General features: G+C 44.5%; 1 protein-coding gene across 2 annotated transcripts in view; it reads right to left on the bottom strand.

Moving 5' to 3' along the window:
* LOC110536547 (piezo-type mechanosensitive ion channel component 2) overlaps window positions 1–15156 on the bottom strand; it is a 205856-nt gene that overhangs the window by 1757 nt on the left and 188943 nt on the right. For both annotated transcript variants that reach the window (XM_036934820.2, XM_090189325.1), the window contains exons 36-51: window positions 14754–14933; window positions 11110–11652; window positions 10128–10386; window positions 6166–6348; window positions 5678–5945; window positions 5346–5532; window positions 4961–5108; window positions 4550–4764; window positions 4209–4367; window positions 3111–3258; window positions 2651–2839; window positions 2332–2424; window positions 1884–2053; window positions 1205–1321; window positions 593–672; window positions 47–257 (exon numbers count right to left, since the gene is read on the bottom strand). In XM_036934820.2, the coding sequence (XP_036790715.2) occupies window positions 47–257; window positions 593–672; window positions 1205–1321; window positions 1884–2053; window positions 2332–2424; window positions 2651–2839; window positions 3111–3258; window positions 4209–4367; window positions 4550–4764; window positions 4961–5108; window positions 5346–5532; window positions 5678–5945; window positions 6166–6348; window positions 10128–10386; window positions 11110–11652; window positions 14754–14933 (3150 nt within the window). The remainder of the gene's footprint in view (window positions 1–46; window positions 258–592; window positions 673–1204; window positions 1322–1883; window positions 2054–2331; window positions 2425–2650; window positions 2840–3110; window positions 3259–4208; window positions 4368–4549; window positions 4765–4960; window positions 5109–5345; window positions 5533–5677; window positions 5946–6165; window positions 6349–10127; window positions 10387–11109; window positions 11653–14753; window positions 14934–15156) is intronic.

Raw genomic sequence — 15156 nt, 5'->3', positions numbered from 1 at the left:
GACTGAAAACAACCCAAGTCGCACTGTCAGATATCCCTTCACTCACCCATATCCTGCCAGGAAGCCCAGACTGGGCGGGCTGACTTTGTCACTAAACACGTACAGCTGGAGGCCCGCCTCTCTCTTCTTCCCAACTGCCGCACCCCTCATCTGGATCTGTCCCGCCGACGGCTGGTCTACGATCCACCACTCCTGGATCTCTCCACTGCTGTTGTGGGTTCTCTCCAGGGCTAGCAGGATGTTCTTGTAGCTATTGTCTGAAAGGGAGATAATATCATTAATGCTACATCAGCAGTCAGTAATAAGAGGGGGATGCTTCAGTTTGAAACAGTGTCAAAATAAGAAATGTAGAAGTGTTAATTTCACATACAATGTAAATCTGTCTATGAACATCTATTCACTGTATTTGAAGTCTATTCAAGGATGTGTACATTTAAAAAAATTTGAACCTTTAGTTAACTAAGCAAATTCTTATTTTCAATGACAGCCTAGGAACAGTGGGTTAACTGCCTTGTTCAGGGGCAGAACGACAGCTCGGGGATTCGATCTAGCAACCTTTTGCCGCCCCAAATGACCTTAATAGAGGAATTACCTTTATAGAGTTGTTCTATAGGTTTGGCATTGGAGTCACTGGGAGCTCTGAGGAAGCATGGGAAGACTTGTTCTATCACCCTGGAGAAGAGAGGGGAGAAAGAGATCTAAAAAAAATGTCCATAGTGCATTGACATGGTTGGGTCGTAACTAATTACATTAAATCTGATTACAACAACAAAAAATGTACCTGTAATCAGTTATGTTACTAGCAAAAATATTATATTTTTATTTCTCAATGACATTGCATTTAGCATTGAAAAAAGGCGCAAGTTTAAATTTGTTCCACCTAAGTGAGTCTAAGTCAGAGACCACTATGATGACACACCAAATGCATTTGCTGGATCCAGAAGTAACTGAAAGTAATCAGATTACGTTACTTAGTTTGGGTAATACAAAAGTTGCATTACCGACCAAAAAATGTGGCAACTGTAACAAATTATATTTATAAAGTAACCTACCTCACCCTGTCAAGTGGTTGTATACATTATATAGCATGCCATTTAATAATGAATGATTTATGAAGCATTTATAAAGGCCTTATAAAGGGTTTATGAAGGCTTAATTAAGCCTCAAAAGTTGTAGTCCGTTTTCCTTAGTGAAGTCTACTTACACAGCCTGGTTTCTGGTCCCATTCAGCAGATCTATTAACTCTTGTCGCGTTGTCATATCAAGGTATGTTATATGTTTATCTGTCGCAACTTCAGCTTTGGCTCCAAGACTGAGATTCCTGTTGAAGAGAGAAAAATCGCAATTGCACACAGTACACTGTGGTCACAAATGGTACATCACACATTACTTTGTGAACTCGTAAATGTGTTATTTTCCGGCTCACAGACATTGCAAATGGACAGATATCTCAACAGATATTTTACGGCTCTAAAGTACTATGTAACCTATGTGTATCTACACAACTATGTCATTTTATCAAGTTCACACAAATCTCTAACGACACTGACACCCTAGAGCGGAACTAATTTATCCATTCAAAAATGGAAGCAAGAAACAAATATATTGACTCCCTCCATCCTTGTCTCCCACCCTCTCTGTACGAAATGTTGAATGTTGAGTTGTGCAAGACACTTTTGAGTTTGTAATAAGTGTGTGAGTTTAGATTTGGTTCTCTCTCAGATTGTAAGTGAGTGTGTTTCCATGCGTGCAGTCGAATATTGGTTTGATTCTGTATGTCCTGGTTGAGTGCAGCGTGCAACGGAAAATGAAAATGAACGTATCTTATTGGGCAGTTCCAGGTTGTCCTTCCCTGTTTCAGTCTGTTGCCGTGTCACTCTTACCTCTGGATGGTCCAGGACATGGTGACAGGGAAGTATTCCTCCTTGCTGAGAACGTCCATCAGGTTCTTCCTGCTGGGGGGGCTGATGGTCCACAGGGAGTTGGAACTGCCCTCCAGCTCCGCCACAGCCACGTCCGCTGACGTGTAGGCCTCCAGGAACTGCATCGCTGACTGCAATGATAGAAGCATTGAAATATTACTACTCAAACATACTGTACAACACTAAGATGCACAAAGTCCCGTGTGAGTGGGACAAGACAGGTCTTTGTTATAGTAATACACATTAATTCAATACACAGTAATATATTCAAACCAGAATGTAATAGTAGTCAAATCTATATCATCACAAGATATTTGGAAATCTTGAGCAACATCTGAAATATTTGTTGTATTGTATGGCCTAAAATTATGATTTAGAAAGCAAGCTGTAAAATGGGTGGTCTTCTTACCGGAATGTAGTTGTATGAATTCATGAAGTCTGCAAAATCTGCTTTGCTAATGTCCTTCAGTTGATTTTGCTGGGCACTCATAGTGAAAATGGGCTGAAGGAAGAGATACCAACGTTATAATATTAAAATAGATATAAATGTGACATCTGACAAAAGTCAGTAAAAAAAATAAAAACATCTACACACCTTCAATCCCAGAGCTATAGATAGAGTTTGGACTGATGTTCATACCAACATATGCTAAAATTGCGGCCAGTGTGGAAAATGGCGGCTGAACTGTCTCTCTATATATGACTGCGGTCAACATGAGTGGCGCTACCTGAAAGCCTCCCAGGGTGATGGTGACCGACACGTCCAGAGGTTTGTTGACCACCCCGGCCACTGACTTGACCAGTGACATGAAGAGCAGCGGGAACCAAACAATGCAGATAAGAAGCATGACGATCAAACCTCCCATCCCATACTTCACCACCTTCTTCTTCTTCTGCCCGCGAGGCTGGGGGTACCTCTGGTAAACAACACACATAAAATAATATAAAAAATAGTTTGGGGAAATAAACAATAGACTTTCGTTACAGTTTCTATAAATGTTTTAAAACTTTTGGGCGAACCTACGTAATTGGTGCCCCGTGTGAGGATTGTCCCGCATAAACCTGCTGTATCTCATTTCTACACAGCCTCTTTGACAACATACTATCTACTTCCACTCTAAGCATCATTCAGATATGGATAGGGAGGTCCTAGAGGAGAACTAACACAGCAGGCCCATGGTCCCTCACCTTCTCTGACATCCTCCAGCACTTGAGGACAAAGATATGGGCGTAGATGTCCTCTACACAGATCCAGTTGGACAGGCTGAGGGTGGTGTCCGTCCACACCCAGTCCATCACCGCTCGCAGCTCCGTCAGGAACGGGACCAGGCGGAACCTGGGAACCAGGACAACGTTAGAGCAATGTTAGGGCAACGTTAGGGCAACAATAGGGCAACGTTATAGGCAATAGTAATGAACCAGGCAGCCAGGCAACCAGGCAGCCATTGGTTGCATGTGCCGTCACTGATGAGCAGTGTTGGGATTAGATACTTGGAAAAGTAAAACATTATTTATAACTTGTTACATTTAACAAAAAGTTACTTTAGAAATATTACTTTGAATAGAAAGTAACACAAAAAAAATCTCTAAATCTCACCGTTTAACTGTCGGAGGGAGCGAGGCAAGCTAAACAGGCTTTACCATAGACAGGCTACTTACTATCTCAGGTTTGATCACTAGTTTCTCCTTTCATCTGTGGCGATGCTTTCCTGTACTAGTCTACAAGTGCTGGATTATCATACGGGCTGCTTAATTAGTCATATAATTAGTCATGTAAGCCAAACATCTATACCTCTCGAACCACCAGTTCTGGTTAGACCGCACGTCGCAGAGCCATAGAGATGTAGAGAGGGCACACTTGCCACTAGATGTTGAAGCCCTCTATGGGCTTTGCTATTATACCTGTAGAAGCGATCAATGGCAAAGATGTGGACCTTCTTAACATTTCTATAGACATTTCTATGGAGAAATAGCCTTTCTTCGCTAACTCGAGAACAAAATGAGGAAACAATTTGAGATCGAATCATGGAAACATACGCCCCGTAGAGATATGATTCACACAGTCTCCCGGGTGGCGCAGGGGTCTAAGGCACGGTAAAGGTTAAAAAAAAAGAAGAGATATGGTTCACAAGCGTAACTATATTTATATTACCCAGTTTTTAAAAGTAACTTTTGTAACGTATTACTCCCAACCCTGCTGATGAGTCTCTTTTCTCAGAAATTCATTCTTCATTATTGTATTCTCAATTGGTGATTGTGGTCACAAGTGGCCTGAATAGCACTCACCCTTGGAAGAGGAAAAGATTGAGGTAGTTGTAACTCTTGGTGAGGAAGTTGCCCAGGACGCGGGTGGGGTAGCCACAGCGGATCTGATAGGCCGACAGGCCAAAGTAGATGCACTTGACAAAGTACCACAGCTGGGCCACTGTGTTCTGACTGAACCGTCTGGTGATTGATATGGAAATAATGTTAGCGTGTATTTTCAAAAGTAAAACATTGCGTTACTTACTAATGACGCAACTATTTAGTAAGTATTTAAAATATGTATTTAAAAGAAAGAAGGAGCTGGTTGTGACTAAATTATTAAAATTACTCAATAAATGCATGTTATTTCTCCACATTCATACCTCTCTGTGACTCCAGGCAGGATGAAGAACATCCAGAAGTGGATGCCGAACACCAGGATGACCTGGAAGATGACTTTTCCCATGACGGTCTTGCGGAGGTAGAGGGCTCGGTCGATGATCATGGTGCCAAACTGGATCAGCACCATCACCAGGAAGGCTTCGGGAACCTGGTCTTCCGACAGGGAGGAAGTGATGTCAGCTGCCGCAGAGTGTTTCTGTTGGGGTACAGGAAGTACTGTTATGTTATGAAATGTTATGGAAATGTTATGGTATTTATTTGGAAGTTTCAAGTTCAAAAGGGTTCTTGTCCCTTTAGGGACAATTGAAATTCATTACACTGGTTTTCAATCACAAAGACAATGACAGTTTAAACCAGAATTTTAGCACTAACATATCATACATCAAACTTACCCCAAATGCCCAGAAGCCGAAGACGATGATGATAAAGTCCACTGTGTCGGCCAGGAACATCAGCACATAGACGTCTGTCACTGCACTGTACTCTGGGTGGATCAGGTTGTAGAAGAACTGACGGATGGGGATGTAGATCTCCAGAGTTCTACAGACATGCAAAGAAACAATGATCTGTTACAGTAAACAAGGTAAACAAGATAAACTAGATACCTTTATGAACGGTTAATGTCATTTTTATGAACCTTGTAATGTGTATGCATCAAAATCAAATCAGGCTTAGAGATTTACAGTATAGCCACCATTAAACAATTTATTATCCTGGATAGCGACTGAATAGTAGCCTAATAACAGTAATAAGGCACCTTCAAGTCAGTACACCTACTTTTTGACAGTGAAGCTCTTGGCTTTGATGAGCTGCTCTCTGAGTTTCTCCAGGATCATCTCCTTCTTGCTCCTGTGCTGGACACTCAGCACACTGTCCCCTCTCCGCAGGCTGTCCCCTCTCCGCAGGCTGTCCCCTCTCCGCAGGCTGTGCCCTCTCCGCAGGCCGGGCCGTGAGCTCACACTATCTGTGGAGTCAGCAGGTTTGATGAGGTTTGGAAGACATAGGGCTCACAGATGATATTGTGTTGGTTCATAATTAAAAGTCTAGATATTTCCCCCGAACATATCTAAGCCCAATAAGGGAGTTACTCTACAGACTTGTGACCTCACCTCCTTTCGAGTGGGCAGAGCGCACGGTGCGTTGGGAAAGGTGGGAGGCGGAGCTGGAGCTCTTGCGGCGCAGCGGGGTGGAGGTGGACATGGAGTGGAAATGTCGGGGGATGCGGTTGCGGACTGACTCCAGCAGGGAGCTGCTGCCCTCCGCAGCCTGCTTCTCCACTGGCCTGGAGCTGGTCCTCTTCTCCCTCTCGTGGTGGTGCTGCTTGGGGGTTTCCTTCCCTCCTCCCCTGGGGTTGTCCTCATCCCACAGCCCGTGACACTGGAGGTCAAGACCAAAGAATAGGATGGTTAAGCCATTCAGTGTGCTAAATGTAACTATGTATCAATACAGGTAACACGTCAGAAATAACAACATAGTTAAAGGTGTAGTCCACTTTTTTTTTTTTACCTTATTTTTTGAAAATGTTAACTATCCCTTTAAAGGAATAACCATGTATTGTAGTTAATAGGCATAACACCTAGTAAGACTTAGTGGGCACCTTGAGAATAGATCGGTGGAAGAACAGAGCTAGCAGCTGAACCAGGTCATAGTGCACGTATCCCTCCCTCTTCTCCACACCGATGATGTTGGGAGGATGGAAGGGTTTGGACTTGTCCAGCTCAATATTCTGGTTGAAGGGGAAGAAACCAAACTGGAAGAAGTACTTGATCACAATGGTGACCTGGTGGTACAGAGAGAAGGGGAAAACATTTAGCAGCTGCCTGAGTGATAAAATCAAGAAATAGCAACATTGTCTATCAACACAATTCATTATTGAGTACAGTGCAGTAACAGAGTATTATTTCCACACTGAACATGTTGAAACAACAACTTTATTTTTCATAGCTGGATCAAGAAAAAAGGGCAACGCGTCAATATAGGACTACTACACTGGCTCTGACGCTCGTCGGATGTGGCAGGTCTTGCAAACTATTACGAACGACAAAAGGGCCAGACGGATTACCAGGACGTGTACTCAGAGCATGCGCGGACCAACTGGCAAGTGTCTTCACTGACATTTTCAACCTCTCCCTGACTGTGTCTGTAATACCTACGTTTCAAGCAGACCACCATTGTCCCTGTGCCCAAGAAAGTGAAGGTAACCTGCCTAAATGACTACCGACCCGTAGCGCTCACGTCAGTAGCCATGAAGTGCTTTGAAAGGCTGGTCATGACTCACATCAACACCATCATCCCGGAAACCCTAGACTCACTCCGATTCACATACCGCCCCAACAGATCCACAGATGAAGCAATCACAATCCACACGGCCCTTTCCCACCTGGACAAAAGGAACACCTCTGTGAGAATTCTGTTCATTGACTACAGCTCAGCGTTCAACACCATAGTGCCCACAAAGCTCATTACTAAGCTAACGACCCTGGGACTAAACACCTCCCTCTGCAACTGGATCCTGGTCTTCCTGAAGGGTCGCCCCCAGGCGGTAAGGGTAGGCAACAACCAACACACTATCATGGTCCAAACACATCAAGACAGTCATGAAGAGAGCATGTCAACACCTTTTCCCCCTCAGGAGACTGAAAAGATTTGGCATGGGTCCCCAGATCCTCAAAAAGTTATACAGCTGCACCATCAAGAGCATCCTGACCGGTTACATCACCGCCTGGTATGGCAGCTGCTCTGACTGTAAGGCTCTACAGAGGGTAGTACGTACGGCCCAGTACATCACTGGAACCAAGCTTCCTGCCATCCAGGACGTATTTAATAGGCGGTGTCAGAGGAAGGCCCAAAACATGGGCAAAGACTCCAGTCATCCAAGTTCTCTCTGCTACCGCATGGCAAGCGGTACCGGAGCGCCAAGTTTGGGACCAAAAGACACCGTAACAGCTTCTACCCCCAAGCTATAAGACTGTTGAACAAATAATCAAATGGCCACGTGGACTATTTACATTCACCCCCCCCCCCCCCCCACCCCTTTGTTTTGTACACTGCTGCTACTCGCTGTTTATTATTATTCATATTATTCACTTCCCCCTACATACAAATTACCTTGACTAACCTGTACCCCTGCACATTGACTTGGTACCGGTACCCCTCAGTATTGTTATTTTATTGTGTTACTTGTTAAAAAAAAATGTTTACTTTAGTTTATTTAGTAAATATTTTCTTAACTCTATTTCTTGAACTGCATTGTTGGTTAAGGGCTTGTAAGTAAGTATTTCATGGTCAGGTGTTTTGGTATTCGGCGCATGTGATGAATAAAATGTGATTTGATTTGATTTAAAAAACGATGAAATGGAAATCATAACGGGATGGTTCACCTTAATAATTTGGGTGAACTATCACTTTAAAACTGTAAAGGACCAGGGGTCATGGCAGATTTACATTGATAAGAGCCTGACTAATGTCTAACCTGGCTTATTGAGTTACAACTAGTTGGCTGGCTAATCTAATTTGAATGATGCATCAACACCTGATAAACACCGGCTTTGTATTCAACCTGCCTACCTACCTGTAGTGGGAGAGGACGACAGAGGCTCGCCTCGTAGGACGCTGTTACTGACTACTGCCGAGGACTGGTGATCTCTCAGGTGCTTACAGCACCTAAGTGGGTGCTACACTTTTGGTGGTGAAAGTTGCAGCCTACCAACAGAGGAGGAGTAGTTGTGAACTGGTGTTGCCTGATGATGTCTGACGGATGTTTCTCCCTCCCTGGCTGCACCATCGCTGCCACCTCCTCTCAAGTTACTCCTGTGCTGAACTGCACTATGGAAGACCATCTCCCAAGAACGGCACGCTTCCTGAATGTATCTTTATTTTTAATTTTTAAAGCGACTGATATTCTGTATAAAAACCACTTTATAAAATACAGTTGAAGTCGGAAGTTTACATAAAACCTTAGTCAAATACATTTAAACTCAGTTTTTCACAATTCCTGACATTTAATCCCATTAAAACTTCCCTGTTTTATGTCAGTTAGGATCACCAGTTTATTTTAAGAATGTCATATGTCAGAATAATAGTAGAGAGAATGATTTATTTCAGCTTTAATTTCTTTCGTCACATACCCAGTGGGTCAGAAGTTTACATACACTCAATTAGTATTTGGCAGTATTGCCTTTCAATTGTTGAACTTGGGTCAAATGTTTCGGGTAGCCTTCCACAAGCTTCCCACAATAAGTTGGGTGAATTTTGGCCCATTCCTCCTGACAGAGCTGGTGTAATTGATTCAGGTTTGCAGCCTCCTTACTCGCACACACTTTTTCAGTTCTGCCCACAAATTCTCTATAGGATTGAGGTCAGGGCTTTGTGATGGCCACTCCAATACCTTGACTTTGTTGTCCTTAAGCCATTTTGCCACAACTTTGAAGTATGCTTGGGGTCATTGTCCAATTGGAAGACCCATTTAACTTCCTGACTGATGTCTTGAGATGTTGCTTCAATATATCCACGTAATTATCCTTTCTCATGATGCCATCTATTTTGTGAAGTGTACAAGTCCCTCCTGCAGCAAAGCACCCCCTCAACATGATGCTGCCACCCCCGTGCGACACGGCTGGGATGGTGTTCTTCGGCTTGTAAGCATCCCCCTTTTTCCTCCAAACATAACGGTGGTCATTATGGCCAAACAGTTCTATTTTTGTTTCATCAGACCAGAGGAAATTTTTCCAAAAAGTACAATCTTTGTTCACATGTGCAGTTTCAAACCGTAGTCTGGCTTTTTTATGGCGGCTTTGGAGCAGTGGCTTCTTCCTTGCTGAGCGACTTTTCAGGTTATGTTGATATAGGACTTGTTTTACTGTGGATATAGATCGTTTTGTACCTGTTTCCTCCAGCATCTTCACACGGTCCTTTGCTGTTGTTCTGGGATTGATTTGCACTTTTCGCACCAAAGTATGTTCATCTCTAGGAGACAGAACGCGTCCCCTTCCTGAGCGGTATGATGGCTCTGTGGTCCCATGGTGTTATACTTGCCTACTATTGTTTGTACACATTTGGAAATTGCTCCCAAGGATGAACCAGACTTGTGGAGGTCTATAATTTTTTCTGTCTTGGCTGATTTCTTTTGATTTCCCCATGATGTCAAGCAGATGCAGTGAGTTTGAAGGTAGGCCTTGAAATACATCCACAGGCACACCTCCAATTGACTCAAATTATGTCAATTAGCCTCTCAGAAGCTTCTAAAGCCATGATATCATTTTCTGGAATTTTCCAAGCTGTTTAAAGGCACAGTCAACTTAGTGTATGTCAACTTCTGACCCACTGGAATTGTGATACAGTGAATTATAAGTGAAATAATCTGTCTGTAAATAATTGTTGGAAAAATAACTTGTGTCATGCACAAAGTAGATGTCCTAACCGACTTGTCAAAACTATAGTTTGTTAACAAGACATTTGTGGAGTTAATGAAAAACGAGTTTTAATGAATCCAACCTAAGTGTATGTAAACTTCCTACTTCAACTGTAAATATCCAGTATTATTTATTCTTAATGTAATACCTCTGTGTAGACGATGGCGGTCATCCAGAAGCGTTTGCTGGGCCTGGGGACAGACAGCATGGCCCAGAGGAAGATGAAGATGGGAAGGACGAGCGTGGCCACGGATGCTGAGATCATGTGGTTGAGGATGATGACCAGGAAACACACCATCTCTGAGTGGGCCACCAGCATGTTGTACAGAGCATAGAGCAGCTGCAGCAGGGCCGGCTGATCGCCGTAGAAACGCTCTGAATCCTCCAACTCCTCGTCGTAGAACATCCTGATCGAGAGAGGGGAGAGAGAGAAAGAGGGGGAGAGAGAGAAAGATTGGGAGAGAGAGAAAGAGGGGGAGAGAGAGAAAGAGGGGGAGAGAGAGAAAGAGGAGGGGAGAGAGAAAGAGGAGGGGAGAGAGAAAGAGGGGCAAGAGGGGGCGAGAGAGAGAGAGAGAGAGGGGAGAGAGAGAAAGAGGAGGGGAGAGAGAGAAAGAGGGGGAGAGAGAGAAAGAGGGGGGAGAGGGGGCGAGAGAGAGAGAGAGAGAGAGAGAGAGAGGGAGATGGAGAGAGAGAAAGAGGGGGAGAAAGACAGAGAGAGAGAGAGGGAAAGAGAGAGAGGGAAAGAGAGAGGGAGACGTGGAGAGAGGGAGAGACCGGGAGAGAGAGAGAGGAAGAGAGAGAGAGAGAGGGAAATAGAGAGTTGGAGAGACCGGGAGAGAGAGAGAGGAAGAGCGAGAGAGAGGGGGAAAGAGAGAGAGGGAAGGAGAGAGACCGGGAGAGAGGGAGAGGAAGAGAGAGAGAGGGGGAAAGAGAGAGAGAGGGAAAGAGAGAGGGAGAGACCGGGAGAGAGAGAGAGGAAGAGAGATAGGGTCTAAAAATTCTAAATCCTTTAGAATTATCAAACAAACTAATCTTTAGCCTTGACTGGATCTCGATGTCGGGCTTTCTAATAGCTGAAAGGTGAGTATTTTATTTGGAAATGCAAGACAAGCTGCAATAAAATACAATACCTATTGCGTAGCAGATCGCTGGCTGTCAGCTCGTGGGTGAGCGAGGGAAACGTGCCACTCGTGACGCCCGACAGAAAATCAGACTTCTCGTCAGGCGTCACCACAACCAACCTCTTCTTATGATGGGCCCTAATGGATGAGGCCCGTTCAGTCTCCTCCCTGACCAAGCCTGTAGCTCTGCTGTACGAGGCCCCCTCCCTGTCCAGGCCTGTAGCTCTGCTGTATGAGGGGGGGATGTCTGTGTCTGTACTGGGGAGGTCTGCCTGGTAGAGCTGGAGCTCACTGTGGTGGGCGTAGCACGGTCCTCTCTCCAACCCTGTCTGTTTGACTTCCGGGACGCTGTCCCTACTGTCCCAGTCCAAACCCCTGGACCTGGAGAGAAGAACCCCCTCATGTTCCATGTACAGCCCCATGGAGGTGGATGGGGTCTCAGTGTAGGAGGAGTGGGGGTCTTGGAGGTCCTGGTCTGGCTCCTCTCCTGTCTCCTCGATGGTGTCGGTGGTCCCCTGGCGGGAACAGAGGGCTATACACTGGTTGTGCTCACTAGTGGGGAGAGAGAAGCAAGAGAAATTAGTGTTGATGTTCTGGAACTCATCTGTTCCATGACTCTTCATTACAGTATTACTAGTCAAAAATCCACATACTGTGTACCTACTGACTGCTGAAATGGCCAAATCCACAGGGGGGTCTACAGTCATGGCCAAAGGTTTTGAGAATGACACAAATATTTATTTTCACAAAGTCTGCTGCCTCAGTTTGTATGATGGCAATTTGCATATACTCCAGAATGTTATGAAGCGTGATCAGAAAATTGCAATTAATTGCGATGTCCCTCTTTGCCATGCAAATGAACTGAATCCCCCCAAAAAACATTTCCACTGCATTTCAGCCCTGCCACAAAAGGACCAGCTGACATCATGTCAGTGATTCTCTCGTTAACACAGGTGTGAGTGTTGACGAGGACAAGGCTGGAGATCACTCTGTCATGCTGATTGAGATCGAATAACTGACTGGAAGCTTAAAAAGGAGGGTGGTGCTTGGAATCATTGTTCTTCCTCTGTTAACCATGGTTACCTGCAAGGACACATGTGCCGTCATCATTGTTTTGATCAAAAAAGGGCTTCCCAGGCAAGGATATTGCTGCCAGTAAGACTGCACCTAAATCAACCATTTATCGGATCATCAATAACTTCAAGGAGAGCGGTTCAATTGTTGTGGAGAAGGCTTCAGGGTGCCCAAGAAAGTCCAGCAAGAACCAGGAGCGTCTCCCAAAGTTGATTCAGCTGCGGGATCGGGGCACCACCAGTACAGAGCTTGCTCAGAAATGGCAGCAGGCAGGTGTGAGTGCATCTGTACGCACATTGAGGCAAAGACTTTTGGAGGATGGCCTGGTGTCAAGAAGGGCAGCAAAGAAGCCACTTCTCTCCAGGAAAAACATCAGGGACAGACTGATATTCTGCAAAAGGTACCACATACTTGGACTGCTGAGGACTGGGGTCAAGTCATTTTCTCTGATGAATCCCCTTTACGATTGTTTGGGGAATCCAGAAAAAAGCTTGTCTGGAGAAGACAAGGTGAGCGCTACCATCAGTCCTGTCAGCAACACAATTCCCCAAATCATGAGAAAACTAAAATATAATTACTTTACACATTGGAAATAATTAACAAAAAAACTGTGCAAACTAGAATGCTATTTGGCCCTAAACAGAGAGTACACAGTGGCAGAATACCTGACCACTGTGACTGACCCAAACTTAAGGAAAGCTTTGACTATGTACAGACTCAGTGAGCATAGCCTTGCTATTGAGAAAGGCCACCGTAGGCAGACCTGGCTCTCAAGAGAAGACAGGCTATGTGCACACTGCCCACAAAATGAGTTGGAAACTAACCTGCACTTCCTAACCTCTTGCCCATTGTATGACCATATAAGAGACACATATTTCCCTCAGATTACACAGATCCACAAAGAATTTGAAAACAAACACAATTTGATAAACTCCCATATCTACTGGGTGAAATTCCACAGTGTGCCATCACCGCAGCAAGATTTGTGACCTGTTGACACAAGAAAAGGGCAACCAGTGAAGAACAAACACCATTGTAAATACAACCCATATTTATTTTTATTTATTTTCCCTTTTGTACTTTAACCATTTACACTTTGTTACAACACTGTATATATTATATATTATATGACATTTGTAATGTCTTTATTCTTTTGGAACTTCTGTGAGTGTAATGTTTACTGTTACTTTTTATTGTTTATTTCACTTTTGTTTATTATCTACTTCACTTGCTTTTGCAATGTTAACATATATTTTTCATGCCAATAAAGCCCTTAAATTGAAATAAATTAAATTGAGAGAGAGAGAGAGAGAGAGAGAGAGAGAGAGAGAGAGAGAGAGAGAGAGAGAGAGAGAGAGAGAGAGAGAGAGAGAGGGGGGTGGTAACAGACTCATACACTGGATACAAAGGCCGTCCATCAGCACCATATTAAGGTGTTGCCATTGTAACTGCCCACTGTTTTACACACTCACCCCGCCTCTGTCTACTCCTCTTTTATCGTCTCCTGATCCTCAATATAATCTTACACCTGCTCTGAAAGCAGACAATAACGCCCTTTACAGTTTACACAACACTACAGTTGCGCGCAACATGTTTGAACAGCGCTACGAGAAAAGGCCATTATAGTCCTGTAGCCAGGAAGTGGATTTGATGACAAGAATATGACTTGAGAACCTAAGAGAAGGAGAGAGTGAATGATGAAGGGAGAGAAGATTAGAGAGTGAAGTATGAAGGGAGAGAAGAGTAGAGAGTGAAGGATGAAGGGAGAGAAGGGGAGAGTGAAGGATAAAGGGAGAGAAGGAGAGAGTGAAGGATGAAGGGAGAGAAGGAGAGAGTGAAGTATGAAGGGAGAGAAGGAGAGAGTGAAGGATGAAGGGAGAGAAGAGTAGAGAGTGAAGGATGAAGGGAGAGAAGAGTAGAGAGTGAAGGATGAAGGGAGAGAAGGAGAGAGTGAAGGATGAAGGGAGAGAAGGAGAGAGTGAAGGATGAAGGGAGAGAAGGAGAGAGTGAAGGATAAAGGGAGAGAAGAGTAGAGTGAAAGATGAAGGGAGAGAATGAGACAATGAAGGATGAAGGGAGAGAAGAGTAGAGAGTGAAGGATGAAGGGAGAGAAGAGTAGAGAGTGAAGGATGAAGGGAGAGAAGAGTAGAGTGAAGGATGAAGGGAGAGAAGAGTAGAGAGTGAAGGATGAAGAATGAAGGGAGAGAAGAGTAGAGAGTGAAGGATGAAGGGAGAGAAGAGTAGATTGAAGGATGAAGGGAGAGAAGAGTAGAGAGTGAAGGATGAAGGATGAAGGGAGAGAAGAGTAGAGAGTGAAGGATGAAGGGAGAGAAGAGTTGAGTGAAGGATGAAGGGAGAGAAGAGTAGAGAGTGAAGGATGAAGGGAGAGAAGGAGAGAATGAAGGATGAAGGGAGAGAAGGGGAGAGTGAAGGATGAAGGGAGAGAAGGGGAGAGTGAAGGATAAAGGGAGGGAAGAGTAGAGAGTGAGGGTTGAGGGGGAGAAGAGTAGAGAGTAAGGCTTGAAGGGAGGGAAGAGAGTGAGGGATGAGAGGAGAGAAGTCTGTTTGTCGTTGCCTACCTGGCCTGGCTGCCTCTGCTGTCAGCTGAAGAGGTGGACTTTAGGTCCAGCCCCTCCATCTTGCAGAGTTTAGGACGGGCACGCTCGCTGGTCTTGGGCACCTGTACGTTGTCAGGACCCATGTCAGTGTGGTCCAGAGTGGAGCGACAGGAGTAGAGCAGTGTGCTCTCTGTGTACGCACTGGAGAAATACACAGACAGATGAAGTTTGATGCAGTGTTCTACGCAGACTATGGACTGTGCATTATCTTCTGTGGTGTGTGTGTCTGCGCACATATGGATGTCTGCATTCTTGTGGGTGTGGGCGTGTTAAACTATTCTTGTGGGGACCAGAAGTAAACAAGTACACAATAGTAAACAAACACACATTTGACCAACTGGGTACATTTTGTTAGTCCCCACGA

This window comes from Oncorhynchus mykiss, chromosome 11 (genome assembly GCF_057628025.1).
Source record: "Oncorhynchus mykiss isolate SJ-2025 chromosome 11, ASM5762802v1, whole genome shotgun sequence".
Lineage (NCBI taxonomy): Eukaryota > Metazoa > Chordata > Actinopteri > Salmoniformes > Salmonidae > Oncorhynchus > Oncorhynchus mykiss.
Note: the sequence above shows the minus strand (reverse complement) of the source record. Positions and strands in the feature narration are given on the sequence as shown.